At 45.0% G+C, this 25,150-nt stretch overlaps 1 protein-coding gene across 1 annotated transcript; it reads right to left on the bottom strand.

Moving 5' to 3' along the window:
* Nucleotides 1-8,835: 8,835 nt before the first annotated feature.
* Nucleotides 8,836-17,681, bottom strand: LOC123078276 (uncharacterized). Its single transcript, XM_044500731.1, has 2 exons — nucleotides 14,047-17,681; nucleotides 8,836-13,394 (listed from the first exon to the last, which is right to left on the bottom strand). The coding sequence occupies exon 2, from the start codon at nucleotides 11,518-11,520 to the stop codon at nucleotides 8,836-8,838; it is 2,685 nt and encodes an 894-aa protein (XP_044356666.1). The 5' UTR covers nucleotides 11,521-13,394; nucleotides 14,047-17,681.
* Between the last annotated feature and the right edge of the window lie 7,469 nt (nucleotides 17,682-25,150).

Raw genomic sequence — 25,150 nt, 5'->3', positions numbered from 1 at the left:
CAAAGGGAACAACGTATGTTGTTATGCGGTTTGACCGATAAAGATCTTCATAGAATATGTAGGAACCAATATGGGCATCTAGGTTCCGCTATTGGTTATTGACCGAGAATAGTTCTAGGTCATGTCTACATAGTTCTCGAACCCGTAGGGTCCGCACGCTTAACGTTATGATGACAGTTTTATTATGAGTTTATAAGTTTTGATGTACCGAAGTTTGTTCGGAGTCCCGGATGTGATCACGGACATGACGAGGAGTCTCGAAATGGTCGAGGCATAAAGATTGATATATTGGACGACTATATTCGGACACCAGAAGTGTTCCGGACGTTTTCGGAGAAAACCGGAGTGCCGGAGGGTTACCGGAACCATCCCCCCCCCGAGAGAAGTAATGGGCCCTATGGGCCTTAGTGGAGAGAGAGAGGGGCAGCCAGCATGGGCCACGCGCCCCCTCCCCCTCTGGTCCGAATTGGACTAGGAGGGGGGGCGGTGCCCCCCTCTTTCCCTCTCCCTCTCCCCCTTCCTTTCCCCCTCCTAGTAGGAGTAGGAAAGGGGGAGTCCTACTCCTACTAGGAGGAGGACTCCTCCTCCTGGCGCGCCCTCTAGGGCCGGCCGGCCACCCCCCTTGCTCCTTTATATACGGGGGCGGGGGGCACCCTAGGACACACAAGTTGATCTACGGATCGTTCCTTAGCCGTGTGCGGTGCCCCCTCCACCATATTCCACCTCAGTCATATCATCGCGGAGTTTAGGCGAAGCCCTGTGCTGGTAGAACATCATCATCGTCACCACGCCGTCGTGCTGACGGAACTCATCCCCGAAGCTTTGCTGGATCGGAGCCCGGGGATCGTTATCGAGCTGAACGTGTGCTGAACTCGGAGGTGTCGTACATTCTGTGCTTGGATCGGTCGGATCGTGAAGACATACGACTACATCAACCGCGTTGTCATAACGCTTCCGCTTTCGGTCTACGAGAGTACGTGGACAAAACTCTCCCCTCTCGTTGCTATGTCATCACCATGATCTTGTGTGTGCGTAGGAATTTTTTTGAAATCACTACGTTCCACAACACAACTCACTAGATCTGAATGCACAACTTAGTAGAGGCACACCATCGTGTGTGAAGCATTTTTTGATTTATATTGGAAAGCTAAGTTTTAGGATCCTATCATTTTTTGAAGGGTGCCAATTGCCATTGCCAACTAACCTACAAAATTAATGAAGTGTTGTTGATGTTCTTGATTATCAGAGATGGGGGGAGGCTGCCACCGCAGGCTACGCTCTACCACAGTGGAGTATGAGTTGGATGCTTTCGAGTTCTTCACTATCATACTCGAGAATTCCTCTAGGAGGCAGGTATATAAAAGGAGAGATCTCCCCTTCATCCATCTCTTTATGATAACTCTATTGTTTTCTACAACACTCCTTGACCCACGCTGCAGAGGCTTCCTGAAACTTTTATGAAGATGTTGGACGACCATTGGCCAAAGAGTGTGAAGCTGCGACGGGCCGGCAACGGGCTTCGCAGGCATTGGGACGTGGAGGTGGTGATCAGGTACGGCCATATGTACTTGTGTCGTGGCTGGGAGCAGTTCTACCGTGCCTACGACCTGCGGCACGGGTACTTCCTTGTCTTCAGGTACGACGTCGACGCCATGCTCACCGTGAAGATGTTAAACACGACTATGTGCCGCATGCGCTACCAGGACGACGATGATGCCAGTACGCTTTACCTCTTCTTCCTCTCCATTTGGCTTTGTCTCACACTGATTGTTAAGAAAACTTTGTTGCATTTGGTCAGGCAATCGAAGCAGCGGCAACGACTCTGGCTACAGCAAAAGCAGCAGCGAGTCTGGCTACAGCGAAAGCAGCAGTGAGGATGATCCGGAATGAAGTGGGGAAGAAGAGGAGCAGAGTGGGGATGAGGAGGTGCAGCTTATTCTGTCTGACGATGACCTCGCGATGGTGGTGGCTGACGATGGCCAAGCGATGGTGGTGGCTGACGATGGGCAAGAGATGGTGGTGGCCGAGGATGACCTAGCGATGGTGCTGCTTGAAGATGGCCTCGCGATGGTGGTGGTGCCTTATAATGACCTCGCGATGGTGGTGGCGCCAGCGATCCCACGGTCGGGAGATATCACCATGCCAATTGTGTTAGAAGACTACATCCCACTGCCTCGCCGCTCTAGGCGCATCAGGATGATGAAGGAGAAGGATAAGAAGGAGGAGTGAACTATGTCATGTATGTCAGATCTCCAAATATGATCTATACTTAGCTTTGTTTCCTCCGAAATGGAGTTTACCTATGTTAGCGCCAATATGATCCATTTTAGCTGGTTAGCACCAAAATGATCCATTTTACCTACGTTAGCTCAAAAATGGCATAATTAGTTATGTTAGCACAAAAATGACCTATACATACCGTATTTTCCACCAAATTTACATAATAAGCTTAGTTAGCTAAAAATGGCACAATTACCTATGTAAGCTCTAAAATGACACAAATAAGGAATAAGAAGAAGAAAAAGAAGGAAGAGGAGAAAAAGAAAGAATAGAAGAAGAAAGAGAAGAAAAAGAAAGAATAAAAGAAGAATGAGAAGGAAAAGGGTAAAAACCTTCTTATTCTTCTTCTTCTAGTCTTCTTCTTCTTCTTCTTCTTCTAGTCTTCTTCTTCTTCTTCTTCTTCTTCTTCTAGTCTTCTTCTTCTTCTTCTTCTCCAAAATGACCTAACTTAGCTCTAAGTTAGCTCTAATATGCGTAGTTACCTAGGTTAGCTCAATCAAGACATATACTTAGCTGCTTTATATCAAAAATGGCATAATATGCTTAGTTCACTCAAAATGGCATAATTAGCTAGGTTAGCTCCATTTTACCTAAGTATGCTTACTTCTTATTCTTCTTCTTCTTCTTTTTCTTCTTCATTTTCTTCTTCTTCTTCTTCTTCTTCTTCTTCTAGTCTTCTTCTTCTAACTTTCTTGTTTCCCATTTTGCAGATTTCATTTACTTCACGAAAGCTTGCATGGATGGAGTGCTTCTTTTCCCTTTCTGCTTTTCTTTTGTTTCGATGAACAATGTGGAACTTGTTATATGGATGGATGGATAGGTGTTGGGTGAACATATATGGATGGAACTATGTGTTGGTTATGTATGTATATATGATGAAACTTGTGTGTTGGATATGTCTTCTGTGAAATTTTGTGTGTTGAAATTTGTGTGTTGAAACTTGTGTGTTGAAATTGAATGAATTTAAGAAAAAATGGAAAAACAGGGAAAATAGGCTCTTTGTCGTCCGCTGGCAGACGGCAAAGAGCTTTGCCATTAGCCAGCAGACAGCAAAGCTGCCATGTGGCAGCTACCTATGCAACCTGGGGGCACCTGGGGGCTGGCCTATTTGGTTAGTTTGTCGTCCGCTGGCAGACGGCAAAGTGCACCGTTAACCCCCTAACGGCCATAAGCTGCCACGTGTCATCCAGGTCCTTTGCCGTCTGCTGGCGGACGGCAAAGACTATTTCATCTTTGTCGTCCATCAGCACACGGCAAAGAGCCATTCGCCGTTTCCTATTCAGCCGGACCTGTTGCCGTCAGCTGACGGACGGCAAAGGCCTTTGCCATCTTCCAGGCATGCCTTTGCCGTAAGCCATGGCAGACGGCAAAGTGCCTGATTCCTGTAGTGAATGTTGATTAATCTCAATGCATGTTTATGACCGTTGTCGCTCTCTAGTTGGTGCTTCTCAATCTATTTGTTAGCCTTCACCTGTACTAAGCGGGAATACAGCTTGTGCATCCACTTCCTTAAACCCAAAGTTGTTCCATATGAGTCCACCATACCTACCTATATGTGGTATTTACCTGCCATTCCAAGTAAATTTGCATGTGCCAAAGTCTAAATCTTCAAATAATAATCTGTTTTGTATGCCCAAATCACTCATGTAGCAACTGGGGGCTGTTAGTATCTCCCATGCTAGGTGGGTTACTCTGGCGATGAGTGTTTATTCACTTTTCATTCACGAGAGGGTGGCTGGTAATTGGGATGCCTAGTCCTATGATCAAAGATCAAAATCAAAATATAATAATGAAACAAAACTCCCTCGGATTGTTGTTGGTATGGAGGGCATCCGTGGATTTGGCTAGCTATGTCTTGTGTTTGTTGGTGGAGGGGGGGTGAAAACTTTACCATTCTATTTGGGAACCGCCTATAATGTGTATAGCATGGAAGATAGTGTGATCTCTCGGTTGTTATGTTGACAATGAATGCATACCTCACAAAATTGTATTCATCTCTGTTTTAAAAGCTTCGAGCTCTGGCACCTCTGCAAATCCCTTCTTCCCTCTGCGAAGGGCTTATCTATTTACTTTTATTGTTAAGTCATCATCTTCTCATTAAAGCACCAGCTGGAGAGCACTATTGTCACTTATATGCTTTGTTTATAGTTGATGTTGAGTATGAGTGTGATTGGATCTCTTTTGCCATGAATTACAATGCCTAGCTAGTGCTTGAACTTCAGAGGTGCTCTGCATTTATGTTTTGTGGTTTTAGAAAGGGCCAGCGAGATACCATTATGTCATATTGTATCATGATTGTTTTGAAAAAGTGTTGTCATCCGAGATATCTTATTATTGCTCGCTAGTTGATTATGCCGTTGATATGAGTAAAGTGAGACCTAAATGTTATAGTGAATATGGTTAGTTCATAATCTTTGTTGAACATTAGTTAGACATCTATTTATATATAAAAAGTACTTGATGTGGTCATCAGAATAAAGATAATTAGCTTAGTAAATCCCACAATAATTAGAAAGATCCGCCCTTTAGTTCTGTGAGACAAAAAGTCCAACCATTAGATCTTTGTAAACCAGGTGGGTCCATGCCGTGAGACAACAAAGTCCAACCATTAGATCTTTATAAACCAGGTGGACCAGGATAAAGATAAGTCCAACCATTGGATCTTTGTAAATGAGGTGGGTCCATATCGTCTGATGACTTCACGTTGATTTTCATGATCCAACCACAACCCCAATAGGATGGACCATCCCGTTAGGGATCAGAAACACGCATGCATCATGCATCATTAAACAATAAAAACATATAGGTTGGGCCATCACACACATACAGGATGGACCATGCCATCAGCTTTTCTCAAGAAAACTACAACCATGAGGCCATCCCAGAAAAAAAAAGTTCTAATGTGCCTAAACAAACCAAAACTATCATATCTCTCTCCAAATAGAATGTGTCCAGACGGGATCCAAAAAAACTTTTTTCCATCGTGCAAACATGAGAAACTTAACCGTCCATATAAACCTTCCCCATGACCTCATAGGTTCATTGTCCAAAGATTTTAAGTTACAACTTCTACATCATCTTCCTCCCACATCATCTTCCTCCAGCGACTCAAACTTCGAGATCAACTTCAGAATTAGCACTTTGGAGTTGTCTTCCTCCAGCGGCCACAAGACAGCTCCATTGAGCAATCAGGCAACATCAAGTAAGTTCTATCTGAACGAAATTATAAATCATACCAATTACTGGATCAATGATGGTTCAATTATGCTCTATGCAGTCCTCATCTAAAAATATTTGACATGTTACCTCAGAAGGTTGATTATGTAGAATCCTATAGGTGTGGCTTCATGTCTTAATGGTGTCAGGTTCTTCATACTTTTCACCCATCTACAGAAGGCTAATGCCATGAATGTTGCTCTCTACAATATAGAGAAACGTATATGGTGCATCAGATAGTGTTCATATTATAGATCAGACCTATTGTTATAGATCAGACCTATTAATGGATCATTAATACTTAGATTATACTGTAGGCAGTGCTAATCTAAAAATATTTCAGGTGTTAGCTCACAAGTTTCATTATGTACAAACAGATATAGATAAATATACATAGATGGCTTCCATGTTTGATCAACCTCAGATGCTAATAGTGGTTTCCTGTCATAATGCCAGCAGCTCCATCTGAAACAAGCATAAAGACCAATTGTCAATAAAATTGTAGAAGATACATAGCATGATTGGAACATATAAACGTTCCCAAAAACACCTCCTTATGATTGACATGTGGCTCTCTTACTCTTCATGTCACAAATAAGATATCACCTGTCAAAATCAAATAAAAAATTGATATATAAACAAGAGAATAAATTAAATCACTATAAAACAGACTAAAGGAAAACCTTCTTCTATAAAACTTCTAGATGGGTGCTGGATTGGATGCTCGGCAGAGTAGAAATCTTGTACATCATCAACACACACCGCACGGTGACGCACAAGATGCCCTGGTATGTCAGACCCAGAGGAGTCTGAAGAACAATATTCAGAGAAACAGGGGAGAATTTCACTCGAACTAGCACGATTCACAGGCTTAATTCAGAGAGTTTAGCACAATCCAGGAGGAACCTAAGGCCAGCCAGGAACACTGGCGGCGGAAGGGGGAAACCCTAACAAATTTTCATGCCCTAGATCGAGCTGGAGCCCTGGCTTTATAGCCTTACAAGTTGGTGAAAGTAGAAAAGAAAAACGAAAGCAGGGGATTGTTGTAGATGGTTGCCGGAAAGTGAACAGCGACCCGTGGGTTGCTGGTAGCCGTTAGATGCCACTTGGACGCGATCCGGAGCCTCACTTACTCGCGAAGCGGTACGAGCGGAGATGGAGCGTCGGATGGGCGATGGACGGCCAGGGTTGCTTCACGCCAAAGGCTAGGGATTTAAATGAACTGAACTATTGGTTTATCATCAGTTGGGTCCTGACAACTCCCCCCGATCGACTTCAGACCAGTCCTCGGGGCTGAAATGCAGGGAAAACCTTTTGGATAAACGTTGCATCCTCCCAAGTAGCATCCTTCTCCTCCATGTTACACCATTTGATGAGCCAGCGCACCACTGGTATTTGGATATCACCCTGAGTTCTGGGGATGAGTTTTCTCTCTAGGAGCCGCTCAGGTTCCAGAAGAATTGTGTCGTCTGCATTGATGAGTGGGAGTTTGGGGTGTGGGATGGCCTGTGGCCCCAAGTGCTTTTTCAGTTGGCTGACATGGAATGTGGGATGCAATTTGCAGTCCTCCGGTAACAGCAGTTTGTAAGCCACTAGGACAATTTTCTCTTGTATTCGGAAAGGGCCATAATACTTGGAGTGGAGTTTGAGACATCGATGGACACTCAGCGTAGTGTGTCTGTAAGGCTGGAGCTTGAGATACACCATGTCACCCACTTCTAGAGTTCTTTCAGATCTCTTTTTATCTGCATAGTGTTTCATTCGAGTTTGAGCCTTCAATAGATTTGTCTTGATCTGAGCTGCTGTTTGTTCTGCAGTGAGTACTGAAGAAAATTCTTGTACTTGTTCAGTATGGTAAAGGGCTGCTTCAGAGATCATGTTTGGAGGTCTACTATACAGTGCTTGGAAGGGAGTAATTTGCAGAGCTATATGGTAACTAGTGTTATACCACCATTCAGCGAGAGAGAGCCAGTTCATCCACTTCTTAGGTTGTAGGAAGGCCATGCACCTCAAATAATTTTCCAAACATTGGTTGACCCTTTCAGTTTGGTCGTCAGATTACGGGTGGTAGGAAGTGCTCATGTGCAGCTTAACACCCAGTTTCTTGAAGAGTGTTTGCCAAAGGTTACTGGTGAAAATGGCATCTCTGTTAGTAACTATAACTGAGGGTAGACCATGTAACTTGAAGATGTTATCTGTGAATGCCTTGGCCACAGTACTAACAGTGATGGGGTGCTGCATTGGTATAAAGTGCCCATATTTGGTGAACCTGTCCACAACAACTAAAATCATGTTCTTGTTTTGAGAAGTTGGTAGGCCTTCGACAAAGTCCATGCTAATGTGACACCAAGCAAAGTCAGGGACATGGAGAGGTTGCAGCAGCCCCGGATACTTGCAGTGTTCTGGTTTGTTGATTTGGCATGTGGGGCATTGCTTGATATAATCCACAATGAACTGCTTCATGCCAGGCCAGTGAAAGAGGAGTTTAACTCTCTGGTAGGTGGCTCTGTGTCCAGAATGGCCCCCAAGTTCAGAATTGTGTAAGGCAGACACTAACTGGGTTCTGAGGAAGGAATCATTGCCTATTACAATTCTGTTCTTGTATCTCAGAATTCCCTGTTGGAGGGCATAGTTAGGGACAGCAGTTGCAGAGGTAGCCAGTTGGGCTAAAAGGTCCTTGCACCTTTGATCCTGGGCATAACTGGAAATGACCTCGGATATCCAGGCAGGTTTCACTTGAGAAGCAATCAAGGATTGTAATCTGTATTTCACTCTAGAGAGAGCATCAACAACTTTATTGTTCTTTCCTTGTTTGTACTCAATCTTGAAGTTGTAGCCCAATAGCTTTACTAGTAACTTGTGCTGGATCCCTTCAGTAAGCTTTTGTTCTTGTATATATTTCAAACTCTGCTGATCAGTTCTTATGATCAATGAGGAGGCAGCAAAATAATGTTTCCAATGTTTTAAAGCTTCAATTATGGCCATGGCCTCTTTATCATATGTTGAAAAGGCAGCAGCTTTAGGGCCAATGGTTTTGCTGAAGTAGGATATTGGTCTGCCCCCCTGCATGAGCACTGCACCAATTCCATAAGCACAGGCATCAGTCTCTAGGATAAAAGGCTGAGAAAAATCAGGCAAGGCCAGGACAGGAGCTTGGGTCATCTTATGTTTTAATGTGTTGAAAGCTTCTTGTTGTTCAGATTTCCATCTGAAATTGTCCTTTTTCAAAGACTGAAACAAGGGTTTGCAGATGACCCCATAGTTTTGAATGAACCTCCTATAATAACCAGTGAGACCAAGGAAGCTTCTCAACTGAGTTACATTTTTTGGGGTGGGCCACTAGGAGATTGCCTCAATTTTGGTAGGATCAGTAGCTACTCCATCACCTCTTATGATATGGCCCAAGTACTCCACTTGAGGTTGAGCAAAGGTACACTTGCTCATTTTAGCATATAGTTGGTGGGACTGCAAGACCTCAAGGACTAGTTGGAGATGTACCAAGTGTTCCTTCATGTTTCTGCTGTATATGAGGATGTCATCAAAGAAAACCAACACAAATTTTCTCAAGTAAGGTGCTAAAATTGTGTTCATTAGCTGCTGAAAGGTAGCTGGGGAATTAGTAAGTCCAAAGGGCATTACTAAATACTCATAGTGGCCACAATGAGTACTGAAAGCAGTTTTTCCAATATCTTCTTCCTGCATTCTGATTTGGTGATAGCCACTTCTTAAATCCAGTTTAGTGAAAACTGTTGCCCCTTTCAATTCATCCAGGAGATCTTCTATAACAGGGATAGGGTATTTGTTCTTAACAGTTTGCTGGTTGATTTTTCTGAAATCATTGACCAATCTCCAAGTCATGTCCTTCTTTTTAACAAGGAGTGCAGGGGAGGAGTAAGGGCTAGAGTTGTCCCTAATTACTTTGTTTTTGATCATATCCTTGATAATGGTTTCCATAGCATCTTTCTGGTGGTGTGGGAGTCTGTAAGGTCTCTGGTTTATAATCTTGGCTTCAGGAGTAAAAGGTATAGCATGATCCACAGTTCTCTTGGGAGGGAGATCAGATGGAGTGCTGAAAACTGGTGTGTATTTGTTCAAAAGTTGCTGGACAGGAGGAGGAACTAAGGTGTCAGCAATTCTGTTCAGAATTAAGACAGCTCCACAAACAGGTTCCTTAGAGAGTTCCTCCACAGTTTCCAATTCTTGCACAGCTACAGATGGTAAGCTTTCATCTTTAAAAATTTTCTTTTCACCAGTTTTCAAGGTGATCTTCACCTGCATTTCATCAAAGTCCAATTCTACTGGGTTGAAAGAAGCCATCCAATCTGCCCCTAGGATAACGTCATAACCCTGAAGCTGTAGTACTCTGAGATCAGTGGAGAACTGTGTTCCTTGCAGAGAGAATGGGCATTCTAGTGCAATGAATTCAGACCAAAGAGTATCTCCATTAGCCACAACCACCTTTCTTTTTCTGGTAGGAGTGAGAGCACATCTAGCTAGGTGAGCAATCTTAGGGGTAATGAATGTAGCAGTACTGCCACTATCAATGAGTGCAGTAGCTGGAGTGTCCCCTATCATGATTGTCACTGTAAAACTGAGCTTCTTTGTGGATTTTATACCCATCAGAGCATGCATAGATATCTGGAGGGGGGTATCATCACTTTCTACAGGGGGAGGGACATCAACTTCATCCAGATCTTCAGTATAGTAAACCAACTCAGCATCCTCAGGGCAAGCAGCTTGAAGTGCTTGTATCTGTGCTTGATTTGCCAATTTGCACACCTTTTTGTGGCCTGGAAACCAAGGCTCTTTACATTTGTAACAGGTGCCCTTTAGTCTAGCTTGTTGTATTACTGTAGCTATGTTGGTGGGTCCTGGTTTTCCTGGGTCAAACTGCACCCGCCTTCTCACTTGTCGGAAAACAGAGGTAGGAACAGTAGTTCTTTTTTGTGGTTGTGCTTGTTCCATTCTTTTGGCAAGCCAAATTGCTTTTTGTAAGTCAGCAGGCTCATGACATTGTACATGGTGCTGTATATTGTCATTCAGTCCAGAGATAAAACTGGCCTTGTAGTAATCTTGGGGTAGAGCTGGATTGTCCCTTCTCATTAAGTTCATGGCCTGCTCAAACTTGAGGATGTAATCATTGACAGAACATGTTTGGGTAAGTGCATGGAAAGATCTAACATTGTCACATGCAGATGTTTCAGCAAACCTATCACCCAGGAGCCTACAGAATCTATACCAAGGCAGGGTGTTGGGTACAATGCCCGTACCTCTCCACCATTCAATTGTTGGGCCTTTAAGGTAAGTTACTGCAATCTCTGTTTTCTGCTCTAGAGGGGTTCTAGCAGCTTCAAAATACAGCTCAATGGTTTGTATCCAGGAATCTGTACTGCTACCATCAAATTTAGGAATGTTATACTTGGCTGGTTTTACAATTGCTAGTTGTCTCCTGTTGTCTTGCCCCTGATCTCTCTGCCCAACTTCACCCCTAGCTTCCTGTTGTGGGATTTGTTCAGCTTGCTCCATGTCCAGCTGAACCACCTGTTGACCATTCTGCACTTGGTTAACAGCAGTGTGAACTCTGTTTTCAGGAATTGGGTGTTTACTTGCAGCAAAGTGAGGGTGCCTATAAGGGACTCGGTTGCTGCCATCCAAGTTAAGCTCTTTTCCAGTGTTCTTGTCCACTAACGTGGCAGATCCAACAGTAGGAGGAGTCTGGAGGACCGTGGCTGGTGCATGATTTGGACCTTGGGGAGTTTGCTGTTGTCCACTACCCTGTGCCACATCTTGAGGGTTGGGAGGAGTTTCCCTGGGTTTGGGAAAACGTGCAATGAAGCTGTTCAAAGGGCCCTGTAGTTCGCCCAAGGTTTTCTGCAAGGTTTGAAAATTGGTGGCAACATGGTCTCTGAAATCTTCGAAGTCTTGTCTGTCAGTTTCCCTGTTTCGCTGCAGGGTTTTGACATCCAGTTGCAATGATTGGAACTCCAAGTTCTCCGTGGAGGAGGAATTTTCAGGGCCTGTCATGCTAGCACGAAGACTGCAGGGAGGGTTTTTACACTAGCAGGGAGCTTAGTAACCTCACTGCGCGTGATCAGCCGGCGACGGGAGGAATTTTACCACAGCTGGGGCTGCAACCCGACCTTGGCCTTCGATCCTACCGCCGCCTGCACCGCCGCCAACGCCGCGCCGCCGGAAGTACACCGGATCTGGGAGGGAGGGAGGGATTTTACCGCAGAAACAATGTGTTTCTGCAACCTTTTCCCGCGCCCAAACCTGTACCGAATTTCACGCCGCCACCAGTCGCCGCCGGGGAACCGCCGCCGCCCAACAACACCGGTGAGAAATGGAGGATTTTATGGCGCCTCCAACTCCACTTCGGCACCGGATCTCGCGCCGCCAAGGAGAGGAACCAAGCTCTGATTACCACTTGTCAGACCTAGAGGAGTCTGAAGAACAATATTCAGAGAAACAGAGAAGAATTTCACTCGAACTAGCACGATTCACAGGCTTAATTCAGAGAGTTTAGCACAATCCAGGAGGAACCTAAGGCCAGCCAGGAACACTGGCGGTGGAAGGGGGAAACCCTAACAAACTTTCATGCCCTAGATCGAGCTGGAGCCCTGGCTTTATAGCCTTACAAGTTGGTGAAAGTAGAAAAGAAAAACGAAAGCAGGGGATTGCTATAGATGGTTGCCGGAAAATGAACAGCGACCCGTGGGTTGCTGGTAGCCGTTAGATGCCACTTGGACGCGATCCGGAGCCTCACTTACTCGCGAAGCGGTACGAGCGGAGATGGAGCGTCGGATGGGCGATGGACGGCCAGGGTTGCTTCGCGCCAAAGGCTAGGGATTTAAATGAACTGAACTGTTGGTTTATCATCAGTTGGGTCCTGACATGGTAAAGTATAGATTATGACCTAAGAGGTTATGGATTTGTGGAAGTGTGTGCGTTTGAGAGATAGAGCGAGAGAGATGGTGCATGCCACGTTGATTTCTAGGGAAACCTTAAGGATTGACGTGACTGAACCTAATCATGTGGGCCAGAAACAACACTTCCACGCTGATAAGTCCAGGATGGCCCAAATTACAAGCACGTTGGATTAGAATTCAATACGAAAACTCATGTGAAAGAATACCTTAAGTCGTACAGAACTAGGTTACAGAAAGAAAAGACATGCCTATATAAACAACTGGCATGCCAAGAATAGACCTAAAACTCAATATGTTCTCAGCAGCACGAACAAAATCGACAGAACATACGATTTCAATTTGACGTACGACAACATAGTCAAACAACTTTTCAATTCGGGTATATTTCTTCTCCCTCTCTATTAATCCTCAATTACAATCTAATTCTAGCGTACTACTCAACTATATTTTGGGGTTGTGGGACGGCTTCCATAGGGCTCAGTCCATTAACAAACATAGGGCACTGCAATATGGAATTCACATGGAGTTTGTAGATCAGATGATGGTTCCCATTATATTTTGCATCACTACCTCATTAATTTTGTCCAAAAAGAAAACCTCATTAATCAGGTATAGATTGCTTCAGTCAGCTTCTACTAAAAATACTGTATTTATGTACCACGTGATGATTGGAACATAAAATCCTCTTTATCATTAATTTTTTTTACAAAATCACTAGTCTTGAAAATTGATCGCCTTTAATTCTACGACAAAAAATATACTTTAAAAGGTAAAAAGTAATAAAAATTATGAATCTTCATATACTTGAACACTGATATGTAATCAACGGTAGACCTAGCACTGTAACAAATGGGGCGAATGACCAACGTCTCAAGTGCCGGGGCAGGGTACTCCCCTGTACAACGAGTACATTGATCTTTATCGTCATCTGTTGCCTCAGCAAACCACAATTTCTAGGTCTGCCACTTTCTGTAACAATATTAATAATATCATTCACTTTAGCTGTATATTTGCACTCTCCATTATGCAGGAATACACAATGAAAAGAAAAGGTGGGCCGCATACCAAGGAATGTTAGAAACCTACCGAGATGGTTTAAACAAATCAAATATGCAATCCAACAAGGTGATCCGATACTAATCTTGAATATTTGATATCTACTATCATAGTATAATATAAAAAAAATCAACTCCAGTTATGCACTTAATGTTCCTAATTGATTTTAGCTTCGACGAGAAAAACAATATTTTAAATTGTTATCTTATTGATGCAAACCCAGACAATCAGCAAAATCGCAAGATCAGAAAGGAGAATGACACTTCAAGAGAGAGAAACAGAAGGTCTTCAATCATACATGGAGATGTGCCAGGCTCCGCAGACATACAAAAAGGACAACCTTTGATACATGTGAAGTAAGAAAATCTTCACATAGTTTCTCTCTTATGCATGTTATCATTCATTTGGATTAATTACATTCTCAATTCAAATGTTAAACTTTAAGATTAATGACGCATGGTTGGTATTACAGTATACAGGAAGCAACATTATGTACCGTGCCTATGCTATACACATCAACTATGCAATCTATGTGCTAAAATCTTTCTAAATAGAGAAAAATTACCTTCACTAACTTAGTGATTATAAAGACCACCCGCCCATGCATTTCCTCATCTTCAAGCGTGGCAAATTTGTAAGGCTGGCCATAGTGGGGGTAATATAACCGGTAACATTCCCTTGGGACTATCAAACATGCTTATGTGGCACACAATTGAAGAAGAGAGAGAGGGTCAGAGTATCATAGGTAGATACCGTATCATGTTAAATGATATGCTACTTTTGTGTCATGCATGGCAATAAATATGGTAATCTATGATACTACTTTATGATACTATGCACTATGGAGGTAGTATCATACACTAGTATCATATGCATGATACTAGTATATGATACTCCCCACTATGAGTAGCCTAATGGCCTACTAAATCACAATAAAATGCTACAAGTATCAATGAACTGTAGCTAAGGCAAAATATATATATTTTAAAGTTAACACGAGGAGTAATAAATTCCTTTTGCCAGACGTAACGTAATCTCTCACTTCTAATAATTAGTATTTATGTTTATGCAGGAAAAGTAACTCAACAGAAAAAGCAAAAGACGCAAGACTACATAGGAAAAGAAAAATGCAAACCAAGAGGGTTGCAGAACCATCAACAAAAGAAGGAGATTCGCCCGGCTGATAAAACTATGAGGTATGCAAAAAATAAATTACAATCAGCATCTAAAATTTGGAGATTAGTGGACCTGATATTTTCTGTTATGTGCGTGTACTACAAAAAAGTAATAAAATGTCTACTACATCGAAAACGATGAGAACAAAATATAAAAAATTACAAGTTCTATCAAGTTAACATATTATCAACAACACCAGACATTACTAAGATTTAAATTTATGCTAAATACATAAACTTTAACAGGGAATCGAAGAGGACTGATGTGGAAATTTGGAACTTCGGAAAACCAAAATGCAAGTGTTAACAATGCGGTGCAATTTTCTGGTACAAAGAAAGAACTTCAGGTAGAGCGAAAAGCATGCCATCTTTTGGACTATGCTGCCAACATGGCAAAGTTGATTTGCCACCATTAAGAGATCCCCCAACTTACCTTGCGAAATTGCTAAGGAAAGACAATGGAAAGAGGTCAAAAAACTGCTTGCAAAATATCAGATTGTACAACTCCATGTTTACTTTCACAACAATGGGAGGAAAAGCAGACAAACAAATAAACAATGGCATTGGACCATATGTTCTTAGAATGAATGAGAAAAACTACCACAAAATAGGTACTGTACTGCCTGAAGGTAAAGATAAACCACAGTGGGCACAATTGTACATCTATGACACTGGAAATAAGGTATGAAACAGGATTAATACGTCGACAACAGAAGATAAAAGGGATTCAATAGATCCTCACATCGTCGAGGGCCTTAAAAGTTGGCATACATGTAATGCTACTACGTAATATCAACCAAAGTGCTGGATTATGCAATGGTACAAGGATGATAATTATTCAACTTGGAAGAAAATTCATCGAAGCACGGATAGTAACCGGAACACATCGGGAGAAAAGGTATATATTCAAAGAATAGTCATGTCACCAACTGAATCAGCATGGCCATTTGTTCTAAAAAGGAGACAATATCCTACATCAGTTTGCTTTGCTATGACTATCAACAAAAGCCAGGGCCAATCTCTGAACAAGGTAGGACTATATCTACCTAAACAAGTTTTCACACATGGACAATTATACGTAGCCTTCTCAAGAGTAACACAAAGGGAGGGACGGCAGGTAATGGTAGATGATGAAGATAGCAATCAGGATGATGTGGTCAAGAATATAGTCTATACAGAAATATTCTAAAAGTATGAACAAAAAACAGAATTTCAGCATGATGTTCTTTCACAAGATGAGGCCAGTGGACTATTACGTATGAATTACATATATAGGAACTTACTACACTGCAAAATCTCTTACAAAGAAAGTCTGACTTAAGTATGCTAACATGATATGGCAGGTCAAATGTGGTGTACTTACCCTACCAAAGTAATGCAAACTTGCATCAACAGGTGTAAAGACTTCATAACCAAACATCAGAAATCTATATTATGTGATATTTGATTCTATAAGCTTATTATTTAATAAAAAATAGTGAAAGCATCAAGACATTATATTGCGTACGTACAATGCTATCAAACATGTTTTGATATTAAGCTATTATCTATTTTTTTGGCGAAATATTGCAAAAATGCATTAATAATTGGAAATAGTTACATTTTTAAAATGTACACTAACTTATTACTCCCTCCGTTCCTAAGTATAAGACCTTTTAGGGATTCCACTATGGACTACTTACGGAGCAAAATGATTGAATGTACACCCTAAAATATGTCTATATACATCCGTATGTAGTTCGTATTGAAATCTCTAGATGGGCTTCTATTTAGAAACGGAGGGAGTAGCGACTACTCTGTACCTCATTCAACACGTATAGATCAATTAAAAAACACTTGATATTAAAAAAAACTAAGGAAAAAATAAGAAATATTTACAGCTAACAAGCATTTCCTTAAGTACATTATATTGGTTGAGTGGCACAAGTATAGGAAAAGGCTAAGATAAAGGGGAAATATTACAGTTAGCAAAAGGGAACATATGGACCTGCAGTTCAACTTGGAACAATGTTGCCACTGCAGGCCTACGGGAGATGAAATCTGTTGGATAAGTGAGCAACTAACTCTTTACTGAGGGCCAAAGGCAAGTACATATACAGGTGTGGTAAAGTGCAGACAAGCCCCTTATACAATGGGGATGTACACAATGAACTATACACATCTAACACCCCCCCTCAAACTCATGGTGGATCAACAACACTGAGTTTGGAGAGAAAAAACCCATGCTGCGCTCGAGTCTGTGCCTTCGTGAAGAAGTCAGCCAACTGTAACTCAGAGGGCACATAGTGAAGAGCGAGAGTCTGATCCTGCACAGCAGCACGCACAAAGTGGGCATCCACACCGATGTGCTTGGTGAGCTCATGCTTCACCGGGTCACGCGCAATACTGATAGCACCGGTACTGTCGGACAGGAGAGGAGTTGAGGTAGTAGCAGACACACCAAAATCCTCAAGTAACCACCGTAACCAAATCACCTCAGCGGTCAACATAGCCATGGCTCGCAACTCAGCCTCTGTACTCGAGCGAGAAACTGCAGTCTGCTTCTTTGTCTTCCAGGCAATAAGAGAGCCACCAAGAAAAACACAGTAAGCAGACAGCGAGCGTCGATCAGAGGGATCACTAGTCCAGGTAGCATCAGAGTAGGCCTGGAGCTCAAGAGAGCTGGAGCGGGGAAAGAAAAGTCGCTGAGAGATCGTGCCACGAAGATATCGTAGAACACGGAGGAGGTGACTATAGTGGACAGAGGTGGGGGCTGAAACAAACTGACTCAGGATGTGGACAGGATAGGAGATGTCAGGGCGCGTAACAGCCAGATAGACAAGGCTGCCAACGAGGTGACGATAGCGAGTGGGATTAGGAAGAGGGTCACCATCAGAGCCACGAAGCTGAACATTGAGCTCCATAGGAGTCACAACAGTGCGCTCATCACCAAGAGCAGCGCGAGTAAGAAGATCCTGAATATATTTTTCTTGGGAGATGTAGAAGCCATCAGGGGTCGAGGAGATCTCAATCCCAAGAAAATAGCGAAGAGTGTTGGGGAACGTAGTAATTTCAAAAAAAATTCCTACGCACACGCAAGATCATGGTGATGCATAGCAACGAGAGGAGAGAGTGTTGTCTACGTACCCTCGTAGACCGAAGCGGAAGCATTAACACAACATAGAGGAAGTAGTCGTACGTCCTCCCGGTCCAACCGATCCAAGCACCGTTACTCCGGCACCTCCGAGTTCTTGACACACGTACAGCTCGATGACGCTCCCCGATCTCCGATCCAGTAGAGGCGCGGGGAGGAGTTCCGTCAGCACGACGGCGTGGTGATGATCTTGATGTTCTACTGTCGCAGGGCTTCGCCTAAGCACCGCTATGATATGACCGAGGTGTAATCTTGTGGAGGGGGGCACCGAACACGGCTAAGGAACGATCTCAATGATCAACTTGTGTGTCCATGGGGTGCCCCCTACCCCCGTATATAAAGGAGTGGAGGAGGGGAGGGCCGGCCCTCTTCTATGGCGCGCCCTAGGGGAGTCCTACTCCCACCGGGAGTAGGATTCGCCCTTTCCTAGTCTAACTAGGAGTCCTTCCATGTATTAGGAGTAGGAGACAAGGAAGGGGAAGAGAGAAGGGAAGGAAGGAGGGGGTGCGGCCCCTCCCCCTAGTCCAATTCGGACTAGGCCATGGGGGGGCGCGCGGCCTGCCCTAGGCAGCCCCTCTCTCTTTCCCGCGGGGCCCAATAAGGCCCAATACTTCTCCCCGGCGAATTCCCGTAACTCTCCGGTACTCCGAAAAATACCCGAATCACTCGGAACCTTTCCGAACTCCGAATATAGTCGTCCAATATATCGATCTTTACGTCTCGACCATTTCGAGACTCCTCGTCATGTCCCCGATCTCATCCGGGACTCAGAACTCCTTCGGTACATCAAAACTCATAAACTCATAATAAAACTGACATCGAAACCTTAAGCGTGCGGACCCTACGGTTCGAGAACAATGTAGACATAACCGAGACACGTCTCCGGTCAATAACCAATAGCGGGACCTGGATGCCCATATTGGTTCCTACATATTCTACGAAGATCTTTATCGGTCAGACCGCATAACAACATACGTTGTTCCCTTTGTCATCGGTATGTTACTTGCCCGAGATTCGATCGACGGTATCCAATACCTAGTTCAATCTCGTTACCGGCAAGTCTCTTTACTCGTTCCGTAATACATCATCTCACAACTGACTCATTAGTTGCAATGCTTGCAAGGCTTAAGTGATGTGCATTACCGAGAGGGCCCAGAGATACCTCTCCGACATTCGGAGTGACAAATCCTAATCTCGAAATACGCCAACTCAACAAGTACCTTTGGAGACACCTGTAGAGCACCTTTATAATCACCCAGTTATGTTGTGACGTTTGGTAGCACACAAAGTGTTCCTCCGGTAAACGGGAGTTGCATAATCTCATAGTCATAGGAACATGTATAAGTCATGAAGGAAGCAATAGCAACATACTAAACGATCGGGTGCTAAGCTAACGGAATGGGTCATGTCAATCAGATCATTCAACTAATGATGTGATCCCGTTAATCAAATAACAACTCTTTGTCCATGGTTAGGAAACATAACCATCTTTGATTAACAAGCTAGTCAAGTAGAGGCATACTAGTGACACCCTGTTTGTCTATATATTCACACATGTATTATGTTTCCAGTTAATACAATTCTAGCATGAATAATAAACATTTATCATGATATAAGGAAATAAATAATAACTTTATTATTGCCTCTAGGGCATATTTCCTTCAAAGAGGACCAAGGTCAGTCATGAGGAACTGGTCTCGAAGGCGAGCCTTAACAAAGGCAATGTACTCCGAGTCGTCACCTGTGATGATCATGTCATCAACATAGAGAAGGAGAAGAGTCCGACCACGAGGAGACGTGTGAACAAACAGCGCAGGATCATGGTCACTGGGCAAGAAACCAGCGGCGGTCACCACAGATGCGAAGCGCTCAAACCAGGCTCGAGGGGCCTGTTTGAGACCATATAGGGAGCGGCGAAGTCTACAGACCATACCATCAGGAGCATAGTACCCCGGGGGTGGCTGCATATAAACCTCCTCACGCAACTCGCCATTGAGAAAAGCGTTCTGAACATCAAGTTGAGAGATAGACCACTGACGAACAGAAGCCACAGCAAGAAGAGTGCGGACAGTGGTCATGTGGGCCACAGGAGCGAATGTCTCATCGTAATCGCGCCCCTGCTCCTGCTGAAAACCACGGGCCACAAGACGAGCTTTGTAGCGCTCAAGAGAACCATCGGAGCGAGTCTTAAGCTTGTAGACCCACTTGCAGGTGATGGGACGGACACCAGAAGGGAGGGGAACCAGATCCCATGTGCCAGAGCGCTCAAGGGCAGCAAGCTCCTCGGCCATCGCAAGCTGCCATTCAGGCTGAGTCATGGCAGTGCGATAGGAAGTGGGCTCAGTCAAAACAGAGATACCGTACCGATCAAGGGAGTAGCGATCAGGCGGGGGGCGAGGCCGAGCCCGGAGGTTGTGAACCGGGGGAGGCGTGAGGAGAGGTGCACCAGAGGTGGAAGGCGCGTCAGGGGAGACTTCTTCAGGACGAGACCGACGAGTATAGTGGAGAGGGAATGGTGAGAGAGAGCGACGGACGGGAGATGATGGTGGAGAGGTGGAGGACAAGGATGGAGAAGATGGGGTAGGTGGTGAAGGAGAAGGAATGAGAGGTGCTGGAGGGAGAGATGACACAGGAGGCACATAGCAGGGTGTATCAGGAAGGAGAAGGAAAGAGAGATCATCCACAAAGAAACTCGAGAAAGAAGGACGTGGGTAGTAGGAACGAGACTCGTCAAAAGTCACATCACGCGAGATACGCAAGCGACGACCCACGGGATCCCAACATCGATAGCCCTTGTGCTCATCACTGTAACCAAGGAAAACACACTCAACCGATTGAGCAGTCAGTTTGGTGCGTTCTCGGGGGGCAAGGAGAACATAGCACACGCATCCAAACATCCAAAGAGCAGAGTAGTCAGGAGAGCGACTAGTGAGATACTCCAGAGGAATACCACCCTGCAAAGCATGCGATGGTTGAATGTTGATGAGATAGGTGGATGCAGAAACAGCCTCAGCCCAAAAATGGGGAGGAAGAGAAGCAGCAATCATCAGCGCACGAGCCGTCTCAAGCAAATGACGATGCTTACGTTCGGCAACGCCATTCTGGGCATGAGCACCAGGACATGAGAACTGGGCAAGGGTTCCCTGTTCCGCAAGAAAACCACGCAACAGCTGAGAGATATACTCTCCAGCAGAGTCAGCACGAAAAGTACGAATGGGCGTGGAAAACTGGGTACGAACCATGGCAGCAAATCGTTTGTATATAGAGAGAACCTCGCTACGAGATTTCATGAAGTAGAGCCAAGTGTAGCGAGAGAAATCATCAATAAACAAAACATAGTAGCGATGACCACCTTTCGAATCAAAGGGAGCAGGACCCCAGACATCAGAATGAACTAAGTCAAAAGGACGCTGAGATACAGACTCACTAGTAGGATAAGGTAACTGAGTCTGTTTGCCAAGTTTGCAACCATTACAAGGTAAGGAGACATCTCCAGATACAGACCCTAAGAGGCCCTGAGGAACTAGCGAAGACAAGCGAGAGCCACAGATGTGACCAAGGCGATGATGCCACTGCTGGAAGGACGCAGGCGAAGAGGCAGCAAGAGCATGGGAGCTGGCAAGAGTGGTGGCAGCGGAAGGAACACGAAGCCAGTCAACCTCCCAAAGGCCCTCTGACTCACGGCGCCGGGGGCCAGCACCAACCAAAACCTTGGTGCGTCGATCCTGAATGGAGCAAGAGTCGGTATCAAGAATGACACGACAACTAGAATCAGTAAGTTGAGCAGCGGAAAACAGATTCATGGTAAGACGAGAAACATGCGAGACACTAGGAACAGAAAAGGAGGGAGTGGAAAGAATGCCACGACTAGCAACAGGAAGAGGTGTGCCATCGGCGGTAAGAACATTAACAGGCGAATCAAGAGGTCGGAGAGAAGACAACCCAGAAGAATCAGAAGACATGTGGAAGGAGGCTCCAGAATCCAAAACCCACGAAAATGTACCTGACTGTGTAGATGCCTGCGGTGGTGGAGAAGTGGCTGCAGTCACAGCAGCAACTGAACCAGTTGACGAAGAGCCTGAGGAAGCCAGGAGGCGTTTGAGCCTCACAATGTCCTGGTCAGTGAGTGACGGAGTCGAGGAAGATCCAGGAGTCCCACTGGAAGAGGAGCGCCGCTGGTCTCGCTTCTTCTCACAACAATCAGACTCTGGGTGACCGGGCCGAGAGCAGTAGCCACAGAAGGTGTCTCGGCGTGATCGGCCCCTCTCAGTATAAGCAGGGCGACTCACCCCCCTGAAGGTGTGGGGAGGAGTGGTGGAGCGGTGAGCCGAGCAGACGACACAGGAGCCTGAGCAGCCAACACAGACGGGACCACCAGCAAACCAGCAGAACGAAGGCGGGTCACCTCAGCACGAAGCTCAGCAAGCATCCCCGAGATTGGAACACGACCACGAGCAAGCAAGTGAGCACGTCTGGGCTCAAACTCAGAGCGGAGACGAGATAAGAACTCATGGACCCGCTGAAACTCCAGATCAGACCGAGTAGTCTGACAGCAACGACAGGTGCCACAAACAACTGTTCGAAGAGAGTCAAGCTGACGCCAGATGGCAGAGCACTGTGAGTAGAACTCATCAACAGAGGAATCACCTTGCTGGAGGGCGTGCTCCTGACGCACCACAGAGAGATAGAGAGCATCACCAGAGGGCTGATAGCGCTGACAAAGGTAAGACCACATTGCTGCAACTGTGCCAAGTCCCATGAACTCCGAAGCAAACTGAGGGAGGACACTGGCAGTAAGAACAGCAGCAGCACGAGCATCATCATTGCACCACTGAGTGTAAGCAGATAGATCATCCCGGTACGCCGAAAGAGCATCGGAGTAAGAAGATACCTGCTGATCGTAGGCATCAACTGCAACATCATCAATGGCCTTGGCGGCATCCCGGTCAGCCTGGGAAGCCTCAGGAGCAAGTACCGGCGGCACCGGTGGGATTGGGGCCACAGGCGCGACAGGGCATGGCGGGCAGGGAACCTCACCAGAAAGAACACCCCAGAGAAGAAGACCACGCATATGGATGCGCATGAATCCCACAAACTCAGCATAGTTGGTGCCATCGAAGATCACTGAGCACCGAGGTATAGCAACATAGCCCGAAGAAGACATGAGAGAACTCTGTTTTCTCCTCTGTTTTTTTTAACACTCCCCGATCTGGATCGGGGCTGAGAGCCTCACGCTAGCCCGATGCAGCCCCGAGTGGGGAATCGGGAGGAAGCGGGAAGCCACGAGGAGGGCCGGCCCTGGGCTGCTCCTGCGGCAGCAGAGGAGCCAGCAGCAGCCAGCCAGATGCGTTGCCTGGGCACGGGGCGCGACCAGCAGCAGCCAGCCAGATGCAGAGGCTGGGCGCGAGGCGCGGCCAACAGCAGCCAGCCGGATGCGGAGCCCGGGGCGCAGGCGGGACGCAGCCAGCCAGATGCGAAGCCCGGGGCGTGGGCGAGACGCAGCTGGGCAGGGAGAGATTGGCCGGGGCGCGGCCAGGGCGGGTAGAGCACGACCGGGGCGCTGCCAGGTCGCAGCCGGGCGGGAAGAAGGTGGCCGGCGACGGGGGAGGAGGTGGCCGGCGACGGGAAAACTAGGCACGGAGCTGCAGCGTGCGGGGGAGGAAGAGGAACCTGGCAACTGATACCATGTTGGATAAATGAGCAACTAACTCTTTACTGAGGGCCAAAGGCAAGTACATATACAGGTGTGATAAAGTGCAGACAAGCCCCTTATACAATGGGAATGTACACAATGAACTATACACATCTAACAAAATCCACGTCCACGACCAAATCAACTGCACGGACGACAACTTCGACGGAAGCGTCCAAATCGATGATCTCGCCTACTCCCTGGTGCAGTAAATCCTTCGGCCCTGCTAACCCTCAATCACCGTTGATGGTCACCCTGTCAAAGCATCAGGTGCAGGTGTTGCTTCAGGTTAGGACGAGCATCTTGAATGCAGTGAATCAAAAGAGCAACCTGATGGGAGCTATCCAACATCAGCAAATTTTAACTGAGAATAAAAAAATAAGAGAAGAGGAGAAAGCGGATCGGCCAAGAACAGTCTCACTTAGGCTTTGTTTGATAGGAGTGGATTTGAGAGGTTTGGGGAGAAGGGGATTTCAGGGGATTTGGTGAATCCTCCTCTTCCACCCAATCCCCTCAGATCCCCTTCAAACCTCAAATCCCTCTCCAGCCACAACCCCTCCATATAAAACACTGTTTGGTAGGCAGGGATTTCCCTATTGAGTTAAAATGGTGTAAACCTATTAAAAATACAATCTTTACAGGTTAAATAGCATCATAGCTAGACAAACTTGCTATAAAATTGTGAATGACACCTAATAAAAATGTGACAGCAGTTCTTCACATCAAGAACATAATTTTGGTTGACTTGGAATCAATATCTAATCACATCAATATCAGTCACATCACAACAACATAATCTCTCATAGTAGCATGACTTGAAACCAATAATATCTTCATAGCAATATGATCTTTCACAACACCAAACATAATGCTATACAGGGTGCTTGTGCAATAGCTCACAATCAATTATATTTTTACAGACCAAGCAAGGATGAGAATGATGTTGTCATACAGATTAATTGCTCTTACGATGTCATGATCATCGAGTTTTTGAATGGCCAAAAGTTTGTCCAGCTTGCTTCTCTAGTTGCCAAAGAACCTGCTAAAACAAAAGGAGATGAGCTTTTTAAATAGGCCAACAGGTTAGACAGATGACGTTCAAGAAAGCCAAATAAGCCAACCTATGTTCTATTACTCTGTACTCACAACAGTTCGCTCAGCGAATTACAACATACAAATACACACAAATGCAAAGACTAGAAGTCATCATTCATAGCAAGAGCATTCCCACACCCAAAAATTACCAGGATTATCCCCTTCATATACGAAACATTGGCGAGGATAGCGAGGACCTGAACACGTGTGGCTCCACTAGGCAACATGATAAGGACATCTATAATAGTTCAGACAATTAATCTCTCCATACATTAATCTATCTATGAACAACAAGATATACTAGTACGTAGGTGGAAAAAATAAGTGCAGAAATCCTGCAAGCAAATATGCTTAGACATGAAACAACCAGATTAATTAATCATGTCAAACAGATATGGAATTTAAACTTAATATTCTTATGGAATTTGACAGTCAAACAATGCTAGGTAGAAGAAGACATTTGTAGTCAGTATGGATCAACAGTGAAATCCAGACGAAAAGGATATAAAATACATGGATACAAACTTGAAAACAATTATTTCAGGGTTTTACTTCAGATCACAGTACAGGGACA

Source organism: Triticum aestivum, chromosome 1B (assembly GCF_018294505.1).
Source record: "Triticum aestivum cultivar Chinese Spring chromosome 1B, IWGSC CS RefSeq v2.1, whole genome shotgun sequence".
NCBI classification, from domain to species: Eukaryota; Viridiplantae; Streptophyta; class Magnoliopsida; order Poales; family Poaceae; genus Triticum; species Triticum aestivum.
This window is presented reverse-complemented; position numbering and strand designations above follow the sequence as displayed.